Raw genomic sequence first — 24,217 nt, 5'->3', positions numbered from 1 at the left:
TTGGAGGTCAGGACTCGGCTGCCAGACCGAAGGGGCGATTCTCTCCGCTGGGCGGATGGAGCCGGAACCTTCGCAGTCTTACGCCTGTCGACTGGAACCTGCCATGATGAGTCCCTCCGTCGGGTGCCGCTGCTGCCGGAGGAGTATCTATCCGGGGAGCTCGTCCTCGGACGCCAACTTGAAGAGCCCGGCGCTGCAGCTAGCTCCAGCAGCCTGTCGCGGTGAACCATCACCCACCCACTGCTCTTGGGGGAAACCCTTGCAATGGGGTCCGATGGCGGGGAAAGCTCCTCGGCAGTGCCCTCGGCTGCAGAAGTGACTGAAAAACATGCCAGAGAGGCTGAAGAAGAATTAGGGACATTTTTCCCCCACATGGGGTCATCAGAGGAGACGTGGCCTGCTTGCACCAGGACTCCGTCTCCCATACACACTCCTGCCCCTCCCTCGCCTGGAGCGACGCCACAACCCCACTATCCTGAAGATCAGACTCTTGGGGAAGGGCCGCGGGCCCCTTCCCCACAACGGACTTACCTCGTCCCCTACTCTGGGTAGGGGAGGGTGGTAGGGAAGCTCGGTCAGACGAGACGCCCGGCGAAGCAAGGGAGGAAGTGACGCTCGGCATCTTAGGCAACCTCTTCATCGCCTACTTCTTCTTGGTGCTATACCACACCCACTCAGACTCCTGGGGAAGAGCAATGGGCCTCTTCCCCACAACTGACTTACCTCGTCCCCTACTCTGGGTAGGGGAAGGAGGCTGAGAAGCTCTGTCCGACGAGGCATCGGGAGAAGTAAGCGGCGAGGAGAGGCTCGGCTTCCTATGTGACCTCTTGGACGCCTTCTTCTTGGTGCCGAAGCGCACCCACTGCACCTCGTTCCAGGACTTGCACTCCGGACACGTGGCTGTAGGAGAACATAAGCTGCCCCTACACGACGAACACAGAGGAGAAGGGTAGGAAAGGGTATAGAATGAACACAATGGGTCCACGTGGGGACCGTGTGAGACACAAAGGGGGTTGGGGACACAAAGGGTTGCGTTGGGTAAGGAGAGAGCGTCGAGACATCGCGACGCGACCAGAGAACTTACTGGAGATCGAGACCTGAGCAAGCATGCTCTCTGACCCGGGGTTAGCCTCAGGGCACGTATCACTCCACCTGAGGTTACCCCTCATAGAAAACGGGACTAGGGTAAACTACACAAAACTCTGGTCGGTTGGGAGGAGATCCCAGATACTCCTAAGAAAGTAGTTCGAGGTAAGTACTCCGTGTTAGAACAATCCAAAATTACGAGAGAACACAAGGGAATCACCGAGCAATAGAGCTACGCGATAAGGAATAAGATGGCGCCGTTGATGACGTCATATACAGACTCGAAACGAGGAGGAGAGGTACCTTAATAACAGCTCTCCTTTTGTTTTCGTTTTCTTGCCACTTTTCCCTCTCGAAGCGTTAACGCTATTCAGGGTGAAGATAGTTATGTGGCGTGTCAAGAATATGTCCTCTGATATTATGCGATATCCCTATAAGAATTAATTAGGGATATTCGCTCCAGGAGTTAGAATTCTGGGTACCTTAAGGTAAAATTCTCTGGGAATATCACTGTAGTCAAATATACCTTAGGAAGCTACCTTAAAGGAACTTCCATCAGGACGACATGGCCTGAGCCTAAAAATCCTTATGATCAGTGCCCAAGCCCCCTCTCCACCCAAGCTAGGACCAAGGGGGACCAGGCAATGGCTGCTGATGACTCAACAGATGGACATATAGGCTCTCCCAAGCCCCCATCCTTAGCTCTTGAGGGAGGGTTTTGCAAATGCCATCTCTTCTTGGAAGACTATGGTTGTAGATACTCGGCCACTTACAGTGACAGTAGAAGTGTATTCCCTCTCAACCAATTCGGGTATGTTTTTTTTTTGTAGCTCTAAATGAGCAGTAGTCTGCGGTAAGCCAGCCAGATAGTTTTTGAATTTGTCAGGCCAAGCAAGTCTTGATGGATATTGGTTGGTGGCAAGGCAAATAGAATCTTGGAGTAGGCATCTCTTCATCTCATTATTCACAGATGCTTTGGAGGGATTGGGTCTTGCATATACTGGACCGAGGCATTTTAGACCAATGGTTCTAGCTAGAAAAGAGGCAAGGCACAAAAATTTTTTAACAAAACTACTTGTTTGACAAGATGGAGTAATGGATGACTTTACTATGGTGGCCTATTCACAAAAATGTATTGGCAAATTGTTAGTGATGTGCCAGACAGATATAGAAACTTTGTTCTGGAATGAAAATTGTATTGTGGTTAATCAGACTCATCCCAGGAAGGTACAAAGTTGTGGCTTAAAAGACCAAGTGCTTTTCACCAAATGGTTTATGCATCCTGACTAGCATACAATGTTGAAGTTATTTGGACACACTCCTGGTTGACCTTCTTATCAGTGTCAACAACAAACTTTAAAACTATTATTCACCCCCCTTCCAGACCACCCTCCATAAGAAAGCAATATTTTCTTATTAACTTAGGATATTTTGGGGGATATATGCCACAGCATGCTTTAATTGATGTCAGCCCTACTTCTAGAGGTACTACTATAACTCGGTTTGCTAAACCTTCATTCGTAGAGAAGAAATGGCAGTCACAATAATCATATGTTTCAGGTATGTTTTATAAGACAGGACAGGAGTTGAACTGGTAGGCTGGTGAATAGACAACTTGGGGATTATTGTATATGCAGAGGTCAGTGAATGGGCTAATCATCATATAAAGCATGGATGAATTGGATATAACTGGTTTAGCAGGCTGGTCATTGGCCAAAACAGTTGTGAAGTAAGTTTGGCCAGTAGAGGACCTGTTAGCAGGGAACGCAACGGCAGTGAAGATTTGGTACATTGCGGAGCAGCCATGATCCGTACCAGAAATAACCTGAAAAATCAAAATTTTGATAGAAAGGACAGATTTAATTACATTTTCATCATATAAGGATAAAGGAATTGAAACTAGGGTCCCCAAACGATCACTGAAGTCAAATGCTAACTACAGAAGAAAGACTGTGGTGAGGGCATAGAATAATTTGTCAAGGCTTTTTTATTTGGGAAAAAACAAAGGTAGAAAAAAAAAGAAAATTGTATAATTAATGCAAAGGGTTGAAATTAAAGATAGTTGGATGCATGGTAGGGAAAATCTATTTTTTTTCTTTTTAAACAGATTATTTTTTTACATCATTAGTGGGCGTGATTATGGAATAAGATTTAAACATTAAAAAAACTATAAACAATGCCATTCCGTGATCCACTTTCATTTATCTAGTTAACTCTTGTAAAATGGATAAATATCTACAAGAGGTATTTGTATGTATGTCAAGATTGGTAGCAAACCACAGGCTACCCTTAAGTGTTTTCTTACTACTTAATAAGTATGTGAGTATACATGTCTTCGATTTTAATTATCCTTATTTTTCTTTTAGATTGCCAACCCCAGCTCCAGATGATGTATGCTGGAAGTTACAACTACATGATAAAGGAATGTGATCTTACCAAAGTCTTCCAGGTGCGAGACATTGAGGAACTTGACGACGACTGGATTCAGACCAATCTTAATAAGTAAAGAAACAAATTACTTGCACAAATATACATTTATATAAGTTTCTATATACAGTATATTCTTTTTCACATTATGCTTTTTAATGTAATCATAAAAAAATAAAAATAATGGAAGAATTTATTATAAAAAAGATATAATAAAATTATTACATTATAAGAATTTGTGTATCTTTAACAAAGTTAAATCAAATGCTGTCACAGAGCAATAGAAAACACACCTTAAAGCTTTACAAATTTAGAATTTTAACTAGAGAATATGGTTTAATACTTATGAAAGATGTAAAGATTTCTCTAGATTTACAAGCCAGAAAACAGCAGATTCACTTCAGTGTGAAGTTAATTGTATGAACGGCAAAATTAATCTGAAGTAAAAATAATTCAGGTTTCAACATGTATAAAATAAACTAAGTTAGTCCTTTAATCTACATGAAAGAAGAATTCCCAAAAGATAATTCTTAGGAATAAAAACATTAACATTGTAACGTCTTGGATCATAGAAGAGGGACAGAGATAGATTAAATTTATCTTAGTCTGTGAAAGATTACCATATTCACAATCAAGGGAAGAAACTGATTGGTAATATATTGGATAGGTGCATAATATAAATACAGTAGTAATTTTCTTAATAGCTGTATCTAAAACTTGTTAAATAAAATTAAAAACTTATGTTTAAAACTTTTAGCCATAGGAAACCCAATTCAATAATAAAATATCTGGCAATCACTAATCGAATACCGAATTCATTGTACAGTATATCAAATCCAAAATTAATTTGTTAAAGCAATGAAAGTCATCTGATGAAGGTTTTAAATTTCTTCAAACAAAACTTTAATCAATGTGATCATTGATGTATTTTTATTAACAACATATTGCCGACCTAGGTGTTATGGCAAAACAGTAATTTCACTGATAAAAAATCTGTGAGGTTTCAATTATCCACCTAGTGAAACTAACTTAGTAAGGAGGCTGCTTGTTTCATTCCATTTGATAACATTCTCCCTTTATCATCTCATCAGTGAACCATATGACATCCTGACAATTGAAGAGGTTGAAATACTCAAATAAAATACAATATCTCTTTGACTGGGAAACAAACTATTTTTTGAAGATTTTGTTGAAACATTGCAGTGCCAATTCTACGAACAAATGATAAATTAAGAATGAAGAGATTCGCTCTTACTCTTTAAAGCTGCAGTGTTCCTTTGATTAGAGAATGCCATCACAATCATAAATGGTAGCTGTAACTTCATCAATGGTCATTTTATCATTCAGTAAGTTAAAGTGTTGATATAGTAACATCTGAAATCAACTCAATTCTCAAAGTTTAATTCCAGTAAAATCCTAACATACTGCCTCACCAACCATTTCATTTCTTATGTTACTCTAAGATCTTTACATATTGCCCGACATAAACTATTTCATTCGTTATGTTCCCAAAAATCATTACATATGACCTGACGCCAACAATTTCATTTGTTATGTTCTAAAATCTTGACATATTGCCTGACACCAACCACTTCATTTGTTATGTTCCTTTAAAATCCTTACATATTGCCTGACACCAACTATTTCATTTGTCACCATTTCATGATTCCTAATAGCAGTCCCTGAAGGCTTCACAGGCTACATTACCTATAGTCTATTTTTTTTAGTGGTGCATATTTGCACCGACTCACAGGGGTGCCCTTTTAACTCGGAAAGGTTCCTGATACCTGATTGGTCGGAAATATTTTTGTCCGAACACCTTCATTGTTCTCAAACAATTACCAAGTAATGTGAATCAAAACTTATTTATTAACCTATATTTCTCCATCAGATATATGTTTGGTCAATAAACAATGTGAAAGAATAAATATAATATAAAGTATCGTCATGGTAAGTCTAAATTTAAAAACACAATCCGCCGAAGTCAACGACAGCAGCATATTTTCGGATGCACGCTTTGTAATTTTGTAATTTTTCACATATTTTAACACAAATTGGGATAAATTACACTTGGCATAAGTTAAACATGTTATTATAAACTTTCTTTGAATACCAGAATTTACCAAAAACATGAAATTAATAAAACTTGATATTTGTGAAAACTTATGGGGATGTAAAAGAACAGCCTGTAGCAGCCTGGCGGGAAAACAATCCCTTCTGACTGTCATAGACTCAGTTTTTATTTCGTACTGGTCATGGGAGAGCTGAAGCTCCCAGACATCCTGTCTCAGCCCCGGTGATAGTGGGGCTAAGACAAGGATGTGTGATGTCGCCGTGGTTGTTTAACTTGTATGTTGATGGAGTGGAGCGAGAGGTGAATGCTCGAGTGCTTGGACGAGGATGACCATGAATGGGAGGTAAATCAGTTGTTGTTTGCGGATGATTCTGCACTGGTTGCAGACGCGCAAGAGAACCTTGGCCGATTAGCGACAGAATTTGGAAGGGTGTGTGAGAGAAGGAAGTTGAGAGTTAATGTGGATGAGAGTAAGGTTATGAGATGTACGAGAAGGGAAAGTGGTGCGAGGTTGAATGTCATGTTGAATGGAGAGTTACTTGAGGTGGATCAGTTTAAGTACTTGGGGTCTGTCGTTGCAGGAAATGGTGGAGTGAAAGCAGACGTACGTCAGAGTGAATGAAGGATGCAAAGTGTTGGGGGCAGTTAAGGGAGTAGTAAAATATAGAGGGTTGGGCATGAATGTAAAGAGAGTTCTGTATGAGAAAGTGATTGTACCAACTGTGATGTATGGATCGGAGTTGTGGGGAATGAAAGTGACGGAGAGACAGAAATTGAATGTGTTTGAGATGAAGTGTCTAAGGAGTATGGCTGGTGTATCTCGAGTAGATAAGATTAGGAACGAAGTAGTGAGGGTGAGAACGGGTGTAAGAAATGAGTTAGCAGCTAGAGTGGATATGAATGTGTTGAGGTGGTTTGGCCATGTTGAGAGAATGGAAAATAGCTGTCTGCTAAAGAAGGTGATGAATGCAAGAGTTGATGGGAGAAGTACAAGAGGAAGGCCAAGGTTTGGGTGGATGGATGAAGTAAAGAAAGCTCTGGGTGATAGGAGGATAGATGTGAGAGAGGCAAGAGAGCGTGCTAGAAATAGGAATGAATGGCAAGCAATTGTGACGCAGTTCCGGTAGGCCCTGCTGCTTCCTCCGGTGCCTTAGATGACCACGGAGGTAGCAGCAGTAGGGGATTCAGCGTTATGAAGCTTCATCTGTGGTGGATAACGGGGAAGGGTGGGCTGTGGCACCCTAGCAGTACCAGCCAAACTCGGTAGAGTCCCTTGTTAGGCTGGGAGGACCGTAGAGAGGAGAGGTCCCCTTTTTTGTTTCATTTGTTTGATGTCGGCTACCCCCCAAAATTGGGGGAAGTGCCTTGGTATATGTATGATGTTAGGAAAGATACAATTTTTGAAGAAAGTCATATTTCGTTGAGTTTAGCCTGGTAAACATTTTATGTGAAATTTTTCTAGGGCCTGGAATGAATTAGGCTATTTACATGTAAAAGGCAACTCACAATGGGAAAAAATCCCGGCACAAAACCCATTATGGAACCAATTATTTTTGTATTGTCAGGCATCACGAACAATAATTTCCCCTTCTATTCAATTACTTTAGTTCTCTGTTTTGTTTACATTAGCTTTCTTGATACGATTTATATCTTTAGTATTGTGCAAATTGTTGATTTCAGCACCCCATACTACTTGAATATAGCAAGACCTGCAAACACCACTCCAACTTTAAAATGACCCCTTTCTAAATTCTACATTTTGCAGTTCATAACAGCTCTCACAGCACCAACTGATATATACTGTAGTACTTAATTAAATTTAACCACTATCCTGAAGAAACCTCTAGGTCACTTTCTTGACTACAATCATCTTTAATTTAATTTTAGTTAAAAAAAAAATGGTTTTGCTCAGTTTTCTCGTCTCTATTACATTATTTCATCAATCCAACATTGTTATTTGCTTAATTCTGCTCTTGACACCAGGTTATTGGCATACAAAAGCTTCACCAGCCTCCGTTTCATCAGGGTTCTATGTACCTTGTTTGTTTTCAAGGTGTGATTCAAGCCAGAGGTACTATATTCAAATTATCAATTTTCCTGTAATGAGTGTCAAGGCAGACTCAATTGTACTTGCCCTGGGATGCAAGTTATCATAATTCATAAGGCTATATTTCTGTGCCTAAATGTAGGCTATGATTAAAATATGAAGACCCTGTCTTACTTTCCTATGGCTTGTACCTAGGTTTACACAATCCCCCTTATGCTTCAAAGGTTGGCTGTTCATTACAATAAGATCCATGGGAGCAACCTCATTTGATACTTTCCCTTCACTTGAACAGATCCATAACTAAAATTACAGACAAGGTATGCCATTCATTCTTTCCTTCCTCTGTGGTCTAAGAGCATGTTCAGTGTCATACAAAGTTTTTCAACCAAAAGATAATTTCTACATGGGTGAAACATAAGAAATTCTAAATAACAAAAGCTAAACTTGAGTAGTTTGGATGTTTAAGGGCTAAACTGAGGCTTGGGTACATAGCTTATCGCCAAAGTTTAGAGAACATGACTATGCAACAATAAATTTTTAAAATTTTTAGAAACAAACTATAACATTACAACTAAAAAATTCTAGTGGGCCTTTGACATTCAAACAAGCTAAATTTACATACTACTAGAGATGAAATATAGAAAAATTAGCTACTACAAAAATGCTTTTTAAATTTTTTCAGTTAACTAAAAAACAGTCTAATCAGACAACCTTGTTAAAAAAATTTAAATGATTAAGGTGGCCATTAAAACCATACAAAGCAAAGTAACACAATCTAATGAAGCATGCAAATTTCTTTTTCTAGTATCAGTAATGGTGACATGATTTGTTTTAGAGGTTATATAAAATATCCAAGGTAAGTAATAAGATGATCATTAAAAAAATCAGACAATAACCCTTTGTCATCCTGATTATTTAACCAGTGATATAAAAGTAAAGGGGTTTATTACATATGCATGGATGTAAATACTGTATAGAAATTACTATGGAAAAGAAAGTTCTGGAATAAAACTGTCAGCTCTCCTTACTATATACCGTATATCATTATACAAATAATCTTTCAAAGATAGAAATCTTTGTCCCTCTTCCAACAAGCTACATACTTACCCTACTTCACTACTGATATATTTTGTACATTATTAGTAGACTATATAAGTTTAATACCATCAATTCTTCATATTAATATAAAAATATCTTTTACAATATACGCATAATTATGAGATATTACACCCTGGAAATGAGACCATATAACAAGTGTGATGCAATAGCACAAGTTAAAATTAATTCAATTTAAAGCAATATATCATAATAGTTTGTACACATTAATGGATAGAAAAGGAAAAGAAAAAATGACTACTACTCATATGACTGACAGACCAGTCTTTAACATCCACAAAAGTTGGTACCTGAACATTAAAAAAATTAAATCCTTGAAAAATGACAAAAACTTTGGGAATTCTGAACTAGGGATTTTCAATTCTGAAGATAAGTAATAGCAAATGAGTGATAAAATATACCCATGTGTAAGGCTATAATTATAATGAACAGTTATGCAAAATATAGTAAATACCTGGTACTTGCTTTATCAGGCATAACACTCAAGTCCGCTTTCACTTGTTACTATGAACTGTTCAAAAAACCTAGTTGCAAAGATTTAAGAAATTTGAAATTCAAATCTGAACAAAACTAAAGTGAAAGATTACAGATTTGAAAAAAAAAGCACAATACTGTAAGAATGGAAAAATACACACTTTAAAGCAGCCGTCAGAATGAAAACAGGCCAATCAAATAAAAGAATTAGGGGAATATGGGGAATCCTTTCAGCATCACAATGAAGAGTTATTGATAGAACATTATAAAATAACCTTGCATAAGCTGCAATTAATATGACTAAGCAAGCATTTATAAAAGAATTTAAAATCTAAATTTCATTAGCAATGCTACAATACTTCAGTAGGAAAATACAGTAATGTGAACAAATTAATCAATTATACTATAAACAGATGACCTTCCACCAAAATTTTAATATAAGGGGCATATACTGTATACAGCATGCTGATTACACTGCAAAAATATCAAAACAAAAGAAAATCCCAGATTTTAAAAGTAATATGACAAATTTGCAAGTAATTTGCAAGTAATTTGTATTTTTCCTAATGATACAAACCTGTAGCTATTTATAGAGAATATTACTTTTGGTGAAGTTGAAAGACGAGCCATAAGACTTTTAGCGAGGGTTAACCATCCAACCGTAAGCTAGCGGGGGGAGGGGGGTTACTTAGCTACCCAATTCACTCTCACAACTGGGCTGCGTAACCACTTTTGCTAGGAGGTACGAGGGCTTCTAGGGGGATAGGTGCTAGTGGGCCATTTTGTATAAATAGCTACAGGTTTATATCGTCCGGGAAAATACAAATTACTTACACATTTGTCATTTGTTCCGTCACTAATATAACCTACGCTATTTATAGGGGATGACTTGCCCCTTAGGAGGGTAGAAGTCTGTGCACACTGGTTTCTTGGCATTAACACGGGGTTTGCCCGGACGTAACTACCAGAAACACTGCGCCTCGTTAAAACCGTACTACGCATGGTCTGCAGCCTACGCAAGCTATGTATTTTTGATACTAGCAATGTGACTGTCTAGGTAAGAGTTCTTTGAGTTACAGGAATCTTCCGAGAGTACCATAGACATTACCCAATACCCTCCTCGCTAGGGGTATAGGGACACAAAAAGTATTATTTCAATACCTGGTAACACAATAATACAAAGAAAATGGTTTAACCTGCAGATAGGTGAGGCCAGCTTTGCAGAGGATCCTGGGTACTGATTCCCTAAAAGAGAGGAAAATGAAGGAAAGAAAGAGCCAGTCATTCTTATGCATTCATCCTAGACTAATCCCAGGTAACCTTTGCCCTCAACCCTCTGCAACTTGTTCATCAAGGAGCTTGAGTTGTTTAAAGCACTTGTTGTGCAGCCACCACAGAACCAATGGCGAACGTCTCCATGCTTCGGTGTGTCATGTCTTACAGGTAGTGAGCGGTGACGGTCGTTTGATGCTTCCACGTGCCCTCTTACAATATCTGCACCACTGTGTAGTTTCTTTTGAACACCAGGGACGTTGCAATACCCCTGACAAAATGAGTTCTGGGTCGCCATGTTGGAGGAGGGTTGGGAGGTCAACGACCCTCCCCATGACCTTCCCCGTGCTGACAAAGAGTGCCGACACATGGGGGCGAACAGCTGATGTTCTTTTGAGGTAACACCTCAAACTCCTTACTGGACATAGTATCAGTTGATCTGGGTTATTGGTTACAGTACGAAAACTCCCAATCCGGAAGGGCCCGAATCTAGGATCCGCTACTCCTGGATTTCGAGTCACGGCAATAAACTCAAGGACGAAGCTGAGAATTACCTTCCCCCAACTCCTTGAATGGGCAATTTCATAGGAAAGACCATGCACTTCATTAGCTCTTTTGGCCAAAGCCAAGGGGGGTTGGAACACTGTCTTTAAAGTGAAGTGGTGATCTGTTGCCTGACGCAACGACTGAAGGATGCAAACCACGTTCAAAGGAGGAGGTCTAACTTCTGACAGGGGGGAGGTAAGCTTGTAACTTCGTATGAGGAGAGAAAGTTCCAGCGAGGACGAAATATCAACTCCTTTCAGTTTAAAGGCAAGGCTCAAGGCTGAACAGTAGCCTTTTACTGCCGAAACCGAGAGGAGCATTTCCTTCCGAAGGTGCACAAGGAACTCCACTATTGTTGAAATAGTGGCATCAAGGGGAGAGATACCCCTTCCAGTACACCAACCACAGAAGAAAGTCCACATAGTCTGGTAGACTGCAGCTGAGGATCGTCAATGTCAAGTCATTCTTCTCGCAACTTGTTGCAAAAATCCTCTCTGAGTGAGGAGGTGCTGGATAGTCTTAAGTCGTAACTAAACTACAGCTTTGTGCAAGATGTTCGCACTTGGCTGTCTAGAGTAGATCGTGTCATGAGAGTTCTCTCGGAAGTCCTGTCAGGAGTTGCAGAAGATCCGCGAACCACTCTGCATGATGCCATAGCAGAGCTATGAGAGTTGGAAAGACACTGTCGGATGCTCTGGCCTTGTTGAGTACTCTTCTCATCAGAAAGAATGGGGAAAGGAGTACATGTCTATGTTGTCCCACCATTGTTGGCATGCATCTAGACAAAGAGCCTGGGGATCAGGGACTATGAACAATAATGCGGTAGCCTGAAATTCAGGGACGTCGGAAACCCCACAAAGTTAGGACTTTGTTGGGTACTAGATGATTCGAAGACCACTCGGAGTCCACTATCTGAATACTCTTGCAGGGGATGAAGCGGGCTGATAGGGACACCGAGTTGTCTTCTGCCCATCTCAGTATCCCTACTGCTAGATGGCATAGAGTCTGAGAAAAGGGACCGCCTTGTTTGTTTATGTAAGCTACTACTGTGGTGTTGTCGCCCATCAACATCACAGAGTGACCCACTAGGAACTGCTAGAGGACTAGAAAGGCTGCCCTCATTTCCAAGAGATTTATGTGCAGGTACCCTTCGGACTCGGACCAGAGGCCTCAGGCCGTGTGGTGCAGCATATGCCTAACCCCGTTCTTTTGATGCATCTAAATAGTGCATCAATTACGGAGGGAGAACGAGAAGGACGACATCCGTGCTGAGGTTTTCGTCTGACACCCACCACCTGAGGTCTGTCTACTATACTAGTCCTATGGAAACTAGAATATCCGGGGAATTGCTGGTCTGATTCCAACTGGACTTCAGCTGCCATTGGAGAGATCGGATCCTGAGGCGGCCATTGGGCAATAGACGGGCCAGGGATGGTAGGTGACCCATGAGACACAATCATCATTGGGCTGGAAGCTCATCTCGTCTGAGGAAAGGTCTTGCTACATTCCTCAGCCTCTGTACCCTGTCCACTGATGGGAAAACTTTCTGTTGATCAGTGTCGACGATTATACCTAGGTATACCAGACTTCTCAAGGTTTACCACGATCACCAAATCTTGGCAAAACGCTATACATATGTCTTGGTGCTGAAGAAGTGTTGCCACCGAGTCTGTTAGGCTCATCCAGTCGTCCAGATATCTTCAGAAAAGGATGCCGACCTTGTGAGCCCAGGATGACACCAGGGCGAACACTCGTGAAGACTTGAGGTGCTGTGAAAACACCGAAGCACAGCACTTACTTACTTTGATGGCTGCTTTTCCAGTCCCATACAGCAGGGGAACCCCACTCTCTACAGGGTCTCCACTGTCATTTTACCTTGTTCGTTCAGAGTATTAAACGTTTCATATCGCGTATTGTTCATTTTCTGTTAAATCGACACTGTTGTATGACTGTTGAAATAAGAAAGTCTTCAGTTTCCTCTTGAAAGCCTTAATGTCTTCAACCATTCGAATGTTTCATGGAAGCTTATTATATAGTTTCAGAGCTGCATATTCAAAGGCTCTGGAGCCTAAAGCAGACATAAATCTAGGTTCCAACCGTTTGAAGCCATCTGTAACTATTCTCGTGTCGACATGATTTGTTGGCTGCGCAACATGTAGCAATTCTAGTAAGTGTTTTGGATGCCCAGTTCTGATAACTTGGTGGGTTATTGTACATATTTTAAAATCAGTTCTTGCTTTAATCGGCAGCCAGTGTAAATTGATTAGTATAGGGGTGATCCTTTCTCTAAGTGGGACACCTTTTATCAGTCTTGCTCCTGTTTATTATGTTTTGTAATTTCTTAAGTTGCACTTTTGGTAAATTGTAATAGAGAGAGTTGCAGTAGTCAATCCTGGTAATAACACAGTTTATCACAAATTTCTTTAAAGAATTTCGTCCAGGTACTTTTTTATAAACGCAATATTTCTTAGATGATAACCAGTAGTTTTTATTACATTATTTATTTGGCCATTTAGAGACAGGTTACAGTCAAGAAATACACCTAGATCTCGAACTTTACTAGATATCGGCATCGAGTCATTATTTATGTTCATTTGAATATCACCTAAGTTTCTTACGCTTTTTCTCTTGCCCACCAACATGAATTCAGTTTTATTCTCATTTAATTTTAGTTGTTTAAATGTCATCCATTCTCTAACACTATCAAGGATTCAGTTTAGAGTTTCAGTAGTGTCATGTATATCATTTATGGAGAAGTAAAATTGTGTATCATCTGCAAATAGTTTGAACTTCACGCCATGCCTTTGTAGCATTTTCGATAGACCAATAGTATAGATGCAGAATAAGATTGGGCCAAGTACACTCCCCTGGGGTATCCCTCTGTTTAAGGGTTCATATGATGAATAAGAATTCCAATTTGTACACAGCAATTTCTACCAACTAAGCAGTCTTTAAGGTATTCGAAGGCTTGATCTTCAATGCTGATGGGCCGTAGATCATTTAGTAGCAGTTCATGCACAACTGTATCAAAAGCAGCACTGAGATCGAGCAGTATTAAGATACCACATTTATTTTCATCCATCATTTCTAGCATATAATTTACAACAGAGCAGATGGCTGTCTCCGTAGAGTATAGTTTTCTGTAGGGAGACTGGTTGTCAGGCAAAGCTTCTATTACTTCTAAGTGGCTGACTAGTTGTTCATGAATTACATATTCAAGCACTTTTGAGACAAAGGATAGATTTGAAATAGGTCTATATGAGCTTAATTCCTGATAGTCCAGTGCACTTTTCAGAACTGGTGTGACTATAGCCATTTTCTCAGATTTAGGAAACTTACATTCATCAATGCTTGCATTTGCTATTCTCATTATTATTTTGGCTAGACTAGAAAAGTCTCTCTCTCCAATTACTTCAGATACTGGCATAGGATTGATCGCACAGTTTGTTTTCTTTGCTTTCTTGATAATTCTGGTGATGTCATCTTGTGTTATGTTGTTAAATCGTATTAATTTTGTCTGTGTCTGGTGTATCATTAATCTGATGTTGCGTATCTACAAATGACCTGGTTATATTTTCAATTTTGTTTTTAAGGAATACTAGAAATTATTTCCTAGTTCCTGGTCTCTGTATCCATCAGGTAGCTTCTTTTCTTTTACATTTACCATTATACCATTCAGGAGATGCTATAACTTACTGTATTTATGTCTGTTGTTGCTTCGAGGATCTTTCTCTTATAGTATTCACTTTTTTTCTTAGTAGGTAGTTATATTGACACGCAGCAGTTTTGTATTCTACCCAAGTACTTTCAGTTTTTAACCTATTCCACTTTCTTCCTTTACGTCTTTTTTCCCTCTTTTTTACCAAAGTCTCTCCATCAAACCAAGGAGGTTGGTCTTTTACGGTTATAGTCTTTTCCATTGGTTGGCACATGGTATCATATTCACTTTTACTCACTTTATTATAAGTGGTCATAAGACAGTTAGCACACTTAGCTCCTAACAGACGTTGGTCATCATGATCACAGGGAATGTTGATAGCATCATTTATTTTCTTTGTAACTTCTTCAATAAATACAGTAGGAGAAAATTTTGATTTTAAGTCTAAAGTTTATTTTCTTTACTAATGCATGTTTCTGTAGAGGTAAATTAAACGTAATAAGTTTGTGTACTGGGGAGATAGTACATTTCTCCTCGACTTTTATATCAGATACAATATTATTCATGTCATCACTTAGAACTAAGTCTAGCGTGTGCCAAATTAAAGTACCGTAGTTGCAAGGTCGACATTATTCGCTAGTCGATATGATTTTAGTAACTCACTAAATGGCAAAGCGTCAGGATTTGATGCGTCATCCATCCAAAAACTGAAGTCTCCACAGATAACTAATTCGTTTTTCTCCATGATAATCCTCTTAATGAAAGCACCGAATTCTTCAAAAAAGATACTAGTGTTTGTTCTAGGAGGTTTGTAGATTGTTATAAAGGATATTCTTCTATTTTTTGGCGTAAATTTTATTTCTATATATTCAAAGCTTGTTACACTAATTCTTTTCAAGGTTTTGAGATTTGAGTAACTTTTATGAACAAAGAGTTCGACACCCCCACCAGACCTACCTTCTCTCGGTATGTGAAAGAAGGCATGTGTGGGGGCCGTCATTTCAGTGATCTTTGCCTTGTCCAAGTTATCTAACCATGTTTCAGATAATGCTAGCATATCTAAATATTTCTCGCTTGTCAATTCTCGAATTTGAACAGTCTTATTACCTACAGATTGTATATTTACATAGCCACTTCCCTAGTAACCATGATCAGTATTTTCCGCTAGTTTTTTTAGTTTCAAGTCACTTGGTCTGTTTAACTTTGTGCAGTTTATACACTTTGACACTTGCAAATTAGACTCCCTGGTGGAGTGTCTCCCTGAACGTTTCCCGCAGACTTTATTTTCATTCTTAGACTTGCAATCTTTTTCAAAATGTCCATACCTCTGACAGTGGTAGCAGGTGATCCCGTGGTACCTATCACGTATGTTATAGATACCCCATCGTAATGAAACTTTGTCCCCATTATCATGAATAGCCCTCCGAACTTCAAGATCACATTTCAGCACATGGTGGGTGGTCCCCCGATGCATTTTTCTTCAGGACTACACTATATTTTGGATTTGGTCCAGACAGCGATTTCTTTGAATCAAAGCATTTACTACATCTTCATCATTGTATACATTGCATATCATTATTTTTGTTTTTAGTTTTCCAATTTTTCTCGTTTCAGTGTCAGCCACCAATGTCTGGTATTTTTTGTTTTCAAGTATGATCATTAGATACTTCCTTGAAGATGGAGAAACTAGGATCTGGAAGTATGTATCCTACAGATCCAGTGTGCACATAACGTCCTGTGGTCTTACCACTTGTCTGCCATCTCCATGCTGAACATTCTTTGTCTAACAAACTTGTTCAGTGCTGAGAGGTTGATGACTGGTTTCAAGCCTCCAGATGTCTTTTTTACAAGAAAGAGTCGACTGAAGAAGCCTGGGGACCCATCAAGGATCTCTTAGATAGTGCCCTTCTCCAACATGGTCTGGACTTTGGGCCAGCTCGTTTGCTGATCCCTTCACATAGGAGCTTGATGGGAATGGATCCAGAGTCAGTGGAGAGAGAGTTTGAATGAACGGGATGCGATACCCTGTGCGAATCATGAACTGTCCAGGGTTCAGTTCCGAGCTGCAGCCACCTCCGCAAGCAGTGTTGCAGGCATCCCCTCACTGCTGGACAACTGAGAGGATTGCCCGTCGCAGTGGGAATGGCCTTGGCTGCTCCCTCTGCTACACTTACCTCCACGAGAGGACTTAAGAGCCCTTCTGCTCTCTGGCTGGAAAGGGGTTCTTTGACACTTTGAGACACTGAAGTCATCATTGTTGAAGTCCTATTCATCAGTGGTTTCATTCGCCGCTGCTGTTTCTTCTGTGACGGAAGAGGCTGATAGGGGCGAGACGTAAGGGTCCTACATAAGAGGGAGTCCTAATTGGACTTTCTTAACCGCCTCGCCACCCGCTCGACGTCTTCCGGCCTAAACAGAGAGGAACCGTCGAGAGTCCACTTCCTCAGTTTCGTTACCTCTGCTCGTGGGACCTGTTGATTGGACCTTTCAATTTCTATTATCGCTGAAGAATCGTGTTCGACTACAGGTTCACTACCTGGTGGGTGAGGAACTCAATGGTTCTAGTTCCCGATAATAGAAAAGTCTCCATCGACTTCCTCGTGGTCTTCTTGGACCAGTCCTTGGTCATGATGAGGTGTCCTACAGACCCCAATCAGAGATCTAGTCATGAAGTAGCCTGCATGGCATACTTCACGACCTTCTCTTGGTTAAGGGTCTCGGAAGCCGAGAATGAGACAGAGAGTCCAGAGAGTCTCTCGAAGGAGAGAGCCTCTAAAGAGTGGTCCAGAGACAAGGCCGGAAGGGGCTCGTTGGAAACCTCACAATACCTCCTCTGCAACACAAAAAGCTGCAGAAGCAGCTTAGAGTAAGAGCCCGATCGAACGGAGCTGGAGGAGCCAGCGATCTGGGAGCACGCCTTCTGTCGGGTGCTCGTCAGCCCCTTAGACCAGGGCAAAGCTGCACTGGTCTTGGGAGGGCTCCGAGTCCCATAGACATGGTCCAGTACGTTTTTGCCCTCTTGCGGGGCCACCACTAGATCAGACAACCCATTGATAGCCCTCATACAGGCCAAGACGTAGGTGTGTTCTGACTCCTTCTGCTCTGCCTTCGTTAGCTTAGGTCCTACAGCCTTTGGAAGATAGTCATCCTCGTCGTAATTGTCTTCTACCCCTGAGCTCACCCATAGGAGCCACGGGCGAGTCGAAGTCGTATCGTGTAGAAAGTACGTTGCTTGCAGACGTCCTTGTTGGACCCGAGGAGGATCATTGAGGCTCTTCTTGCAGAGTACTTGGCGCCATTGCCGAGGTCTTGGTAACCGTTTTTGAGTCCTTCGATTACTTACTGGACAAAAAATACTCCTCCAGTAGCAAAGGTCTGGGGTGCTCCTCCTTTTTGTCCCTCTCTTAATGAGAGAGCTACATCTGAGTGAGAAGGGTTCCCTAAGATGGATCTTTAGGAGATTGAGAAACTCAGCTTCAGCAACGATCAGTTAGTGCCCTCCCACGGAGGAGTTGGATGGATGATCCTCCTCTTCTGCTTAGTTGTCAGTACTGGTGTCAAATGTACCTGTGCAAGATCCTGTTGGCATCCCGTACCCAACTCAGCTGCTCCTCACTTCCTCTTGAAAAGAGAGATGGCCATCCTCGAGGAAGAGGGTCTATGGTGTGGCACTACAGACGTACGTCTGGGGTCAGACGAAGGGGAAGCTGTAGACGGGGAAGTTGTATCTAGAGGAATCCTTGGTGTGCTGTAGTTGATTTCCCCGGAAGAATAACCTGTGTACCAGCCAGACACACTGCCTTGACCAGAGCATCAAACCAGGAAGGTTCCTTACAAAACGCAGTACTGGCTGGAAGATCCCTCGGAAGGTTAGGTGCTGGAGGTCTAGGTTTGGGAGACTGAAAAGGAAGATTAGGATCTTTACCTGGTTCAACTGACAGCGGTACAACTTCCAGCTCATGCATGGATGAACAAGGCCTAGAAGTGGAAGGTTGGGCCTTCGACGGTTCCCACTGGGAAGGGAGCGGGACCGGTCGTCTCCGATGCTGAAGATCCTTCAGGTTACCAGCTTGCCTAGTCTTGGGGGAAAGAGTCTCCCTAGGATACAATGACTCAGGACTGTACCTGTTCATAGGGGACTCCTCTTGATGGAGCGGAGATCATTGATGTAGGAGAGGGGAACTCTCAGGTGGAGGACAACAGGAGTTGTCTCTATGGCAATCACTCGTTGCCCTGGAATACTGGCTGGTAAGCGGCGATCACGAGCTGACCTGTGAGGGATAAAAGGATAGTTACAATCTCTCTTAAGCGAGTGGCAATCTAGTCCTGGTGATCTGTGCTTGCAGGCCAGAAGGTGACTTGGCAAAGCATAGCATCTGCTAATAGCTGGCGAACACTGATGTACTGGCGAACGGCGAGGAATTGGTCGAGGAGGAGGTAAATGACGAGGTGGTGAGCATCGAGAGGTCTGGAAACGGCCCGAGGGAGAACGTCTGTGAACTGGCGAACTGCGAATAGCTGGCGAGTGACTAGCAGTTGGTGAGTGATGAGGAGTTGGAGAGTGATGATAGACTGGCGAACGCCATAGGGCTGGTGAACGCCGAGTCAAAGGAGAGTCCAAAGCAGGCAAGGGTTGAGAACACAAGGGCTGACAGCGAGACTGTCGGTGATGCTCTCGCAAAGGAGAGTGACCATGGCGAGTGACGCTCTCTAAAAGATGGACAATCTCGGGGTGACAAGTGACGAGCAGCAAATGAATGACGAGACTTTGAAGGAGAATGTCTAGCGGGTGAGAGAAAAGATCATTGGTCTTTAGAGGAACTGAAGAGACGTCTCCTGACGAGTGGAGAAGGAGAACATCCGGAGCGTCGAGGAGGATTACGGTCTCTGGGAGCTCGTCAGCGACAGCGAATTTCCTCGGCAGGGGAGACCTGCCCTGCAGGGAGAGGTACTGAACAAGTGTGCATGAAGACGGTCAAGGAGAGAGCACACACACGCTGAAAAGATAAAAAAAAGCAACTTAGTCAGTCATAAATAAAAAATGGTGGAGGAGGAGGAGAGAGGCAACATCCGTTCTCCACCAAGCTAAAGCAAAGTGGTTACTCAGCCCAGGTGTATGAGTGAGTGGTGTAGCTAACTACCTTCTCCCCCAACTAGCGAGAGGAAATTTAACCCTCACTAAAAGTCTTGACTCTTCTTCAGCTTCGCCGAAAGTAATATCCCCTATAAATAACGGTTTGTATTAGTGATGGAAAAATGATATTTTTCCTGACTATACAACCTTGAGTTCTTTAATATGAGTATGCTTTCAACTTGGCTGGAGCTTTAGCTATTATTGGGAGGTAGCAGGGAAGTATCAGGCTTCACCCCATACATTGAGTAGCCACTTTGACCTTCACCTAGGATATGCAGGGTGGTTGAGGCAGTTAGTGAAACTTAAAAGTACTCAGGTTTGTGATTTATAGTTATGAAAAATATAACTTACTTTAAAATTTTTTGATCTGTTCTTAAACAAATACAATCCCTTCTTTAATAGGAGACACATCCCTAGCCCAATAACCATACTGGACAGTCAAGGAAGAAGATATGTCCTTGGAAGGATATGTCACAATATTTGGCTAATTAGGCGTAATGTCCCTATTCTATCCATCCTCCCCCTTGTATGGTGGATAGGAGTAACACTTCTATTAATGACTTGTATTGGACAGATGCTCGGTATGGAAGTTCACCCGCGTCAGCATCCAATCCAGCAAATAACGTAACGCCTCCTACACCCTCAGGGAAGGGAAGGTTTTCCTATAGGGAGATGGGTAAGCTACACAAGGTCACAATGAGAATGTATCTAAAGACCTATGGATATTGTGTAGAGGTTGCCTTTCACATCCAGACTCCAGCCTTTAGCACTTCTGCTACTGACAGGTTCTTCCTGATGGCTAGGGTAGATCCAATACTCTGGTTTTGTGTGATCGAGTCTGGGGTGGTCCCCACATGGGAGTGTGTCTCCAATCATTCCCTTGAAGCCAGAACTTAACATCATTTTAGGATCTTTCATTCATTCTGTACTGAAGAATGAGTCATGGTGTCCCCCCTCCCCTCAGAACAGAAATGTGTAATTCTTGCTCTACTAGTCATTTTTTCAGGAAGTAGAGGAAGAATGATTGAAGTCAAAGCTGCTTGGATTCTAGGTTCTTGCCACTAACTCCTGAACTAAGGATATAGATTTCTATCCTTCTGAATACCTAGTAACACAGGCAGATATATGCAGTTTTCCTACTCGCTTTTCTGGGGTAACCAAAGTTCAAGAGGGCTCAATTAAGAGACCTAAAGAAACACTAAGCAGCTTTAGCTCTTAGGAAGGAAAGACTGTGATTATCCCGGCTCCTCATGAGTCTAGTCGATTCTCTTGAAAAGTCCAGGTCTGAATCCAAGTTTAACACTTGGATTGGTGACTGAGCAGTATCTTTACCCGTCGAAATTGGAGAACTTCTCCGATAAAGGAAGAGAGGTAAACTGCTAATATGGGTACAATTCAACCTGTGACTGCTAGAAGCAATCATGGTCTTTCTGAATCTCGATACCTTCTACCAACTGTCAAGTGACAGGGAAGACAGAGAAAGAGGAGTGGAAAGGCATAAATATCTAGGATTCACAGTGGAGATGAAAGGCATCTTTCAAATTTGCTGGAAGTCTGCAACTGGGAGAATCCTGACATGGCGAATAGGACAAGTGATGGTAAGAAACTCAAGTCTTCCTTCTACACAATGATGTGGGGATAGCATAGAATCCAACATCAGGACTGTTGATTGAGCGTATTTCCTTGAAGTCTTCTTGCCTAGAAGAACCTTGTGCAGCTGCATCATGTCTTCTACTCAAAAGAGTGCACTTGCTTGAGAAGGGTTTATGTATAGGCCCGCTTTGTAAATTTTAATACGGATGGAAGTGGTTTTGGCCAACATCTTTACCAAGTGTTTTATCAAACCCTTTTGAAACCTAGCAAGGAAATGTTTTCAGCATTCCTGGTAGGCTGAGAAGCAGATGCGATCCTTCTGTCTATCACATCCTCTAGATAGGAGGAAATTTAGGTGAGCACTTCATACCTTCTTCTATACATCTGTGGATGGTACACGAAGTACTTACAACAGAATTCTTCATGCAAGGACTAGGGAAGATTTTCCCATATTCCTGTTGTCACATAAAACAAAGGTAAGGGAGCTCTGGTTGTAATTTACTAAAACTTCAGGAATTATATGAGTGATTGCTGGTGAGGCCGCCATGTGCAACTAGCCTTCTTGTTGACAGGGTAATCCGATCCAGAAGGCAGAGTAAAAACAGTTATGTTTACTTTGTTGCTATGATTGTTCGCTAGGGTACCACGTAGCTGTCATGTCAAGGAGGTTTTAAAGAACCTTATTTGATAAATCTTAATCCACAGATCAAGACAAGAGAAAATCTTTCTCTTCATGCAGAAATGATTACCATGTAAGAGGGTAAAAAGGAGCACTCATCAAGATCTGTCGGTAGACTATGTGCCAACTGAAATTACTGAAAAGACTTGCTTGAACACTTGGGAAGTGGTAGCCAGTCCAAAGCACTGGACTTAGATTGGTAGAAACTTTCCCCAAAAAACAAAGCAGAGAACATTCTTTGTAGGACAGATGAATGGATCCAAGGGTGCGAGTCCTTCAGTCTACAGGGATAGAGTGGTGATCATTTTCATGACAGATTGTGAGAAACTAGCCATGGCTGCTCAGGATTATGTCTGGACAACCAAGCACGAAGCCCGAAGACCAGTCTCCAATTCCCTGTAGGTTATTCCATATGTAAGAGTACTACAGAAGTCTGTAAAGTTTCTTGGCAGCCTTAATGTCACCTGCATTCCTGCCAGTAATGGGTGAGTTTTGGTAGATGAAGAGCAACAAAATCGGCAAGCAGCTCTAGAACATTGTGTCACTTCCCATACTGACCAGCTTGTACTGCTCATAGAAGCTGGAGGAAGTCACTAAATTCTTTGATCCTGTCTGCCTAAGCTTTTCCAAGGAAGCAAGAGCCTGGATTAGCCAACTGAACTTGTAGATCGCCAAAATCTTTCTCAGAGCTCGTTAAAGGTGTGATGGGGTTCTCATATTAGTTATTAGGTGTGATGGGGTTCTTGTAACAGTTACCCTTGAAGGAAATCTGGTTGCATCTTCTTCCACCATTACAGCCCTATATCGTTCCCTTCGTGGGAACCGAGAAGAAACTCTTTATTACCTTGTCAGAAGAAGCGGGAGGTAACTGTATTCCTCTTCTCTGGGTTCCAAATAGATCCTAGGGCATCTGATTGATGCACCAAGAAAACTTAATTTTTGGCGCTTGATCGGATCAAATCAGTGTACAGTACAGTATTGTACTTCCTCATAATTGAGTTTTGACAAACCATGGGTCGTAGTGCAGTGTGTGGGTATGATTACCTAGCCATTGAACATCGATTTAGCTTGGAGGCTGTCCATGGAAGTCGATTCCATACGAGATGACTCAGATGTTGGGACCATGTGTTCAGATTTCATCTAGGTCCCTACCCTAAGTGAGGAGTCTTTTGGTTTGATCAATTAAGGAGGGTGTCTGCAAAAAGCCCAGGAACTTTTGGTATCTGGAATACCATTACTCATAAGAAGGTTGGAACTTCCGTACTAAGAAGCTCTAAGGGTAGTTGTCTCTTACGCCTTTTTACTGAAGAAAATACACAAGAAACCTTGGTTAGAGGGAATTCTTACTGACAACTCAGCACAGCATGCATAATGTGGCATCACAGTGCTTGTACTAGTGCCAAGATCAGAATTAAGAAGTCACCTATTCCAACATTTTGAGCACGTCACTGGGATGGAAGATTTTGTTGTCTAGGAAAACTTAAGTGATGGAGCAGCCTTCAAGTGTGGGAAAATCGAAATCAGAGAGCAGTAGTCTAGCATGATGTGTCACCTAAGCGTCTCGGGAACGCCCTATGGCAGAGTACTGGAAGTACTGCATGAACTCAGGTACCCCACACCAAAAATCCTTCCAAAAGGTTGGAACTTTGGTGTGACGCAATTCCTCCCATGAAACCAAGACGAGGGAATGGCCTATGTATAAAGCAACTACTCTAGATTGGTCGTCCTGTGCTTCAGTGATTCCTTCCCTCTCTTCTATAGTAGGTGTGCTGTGAAGGAACAGCTAAACTAGTTACCTAGTGGCTCAAAAGTGATGAACCCTTGAGGCACAAGTGTAAACTCAGATTGTTGTTCCACATCATGTGGTTCCCAATCGCACAATTCCTGATCTCCGTAAACGATCGTAAGTTTCCCAATTGCTGTACATGATCATAAGGTTCCCAAGCTCGGAAAGCAATTGTATGGTTCCTAATTCCTGTACAGTCAAGCCTCGTTATTAACAATAGTTAGGTTACAAACACAGGCGCGATAAGCGAATTTTCGCAAATAAATACTACACTAAAGTGGGCTAACTCCTAACCTAAAAAGTCACTGCCCCTTGCCACAAGCAG

At 41.6% G+C, this 24,217-nt stretch overlaps 2 protein-coding genes across 3 annotated transcripts in view; one reads left to right on the top strand and one right to left on the bottom strand.

The window, feature by feature from the left end:
- Positions 1 to 3,748, top strand: part of GMF (Glia maturation factor) — a 109,761-nt gene extending 106,013 nt beyond the window's left edge. The window contains exon 4 of the mRNA XM_068388878.1: positions 3,453 to 3,748. Within this exon, the coding sequence (XP_068244979.1) occupies positions 3,453 to 3,592 (140 nt within the window). The 3' untranslated portion in view covers positions 3,593 to 3,748. The remainder of the gene's footprint in view (positions 1 to 3,452) is intronic.
- The window catches only part of Vti1a (Vesicle transport through interaction with t-SNAREs 1a), a 117,668-nt gene continuing 96,089 nt past the window's right edge, over positions 2,639 to 24,217 (bottom strand). For both annotated transcript variants that reach the window (XM_068388859.1, XM_068388867.1), the window contains exons 6-7: positions 3,523 to 3,580; positions 2,639 to 2,911 (exon numbers count right to left, since the gene is read on the bottom strand). In XM_068388859.1, the coding sequence (XP_068244960.1) occupies positions 3,571 to 3,580 (10 nt within the window). In that variant the 3' untranslated portion in view covers positions 2,639 to 2,911; positions 3,523 to 3,570. The remainder of the gene's footprint in view (positions 2,912 to 3,522; positions 3,581 to 24,217) is intronic.

The sequence above is a fragment of the Palaemon carinicauda genome, chromosome 1, assembly GCF_036898095.1.
Source record: "Palaemon carinicauda isolate YSFRI2023 chromosome 1, ASM3689809v2, whole genome shotgun sequence".
Classification (NCBI taxonomy): Eukaryota; Metazoa; Arthropoda; class Malacostraca; order Decapoda; family Palaemonidae; genus Palaemon; species Palaemon carinicauda.
Note: the sequence above shows the minus strand (reverse complement) of the source record. Positions and strands in the feature narration are given on the sequence as shown.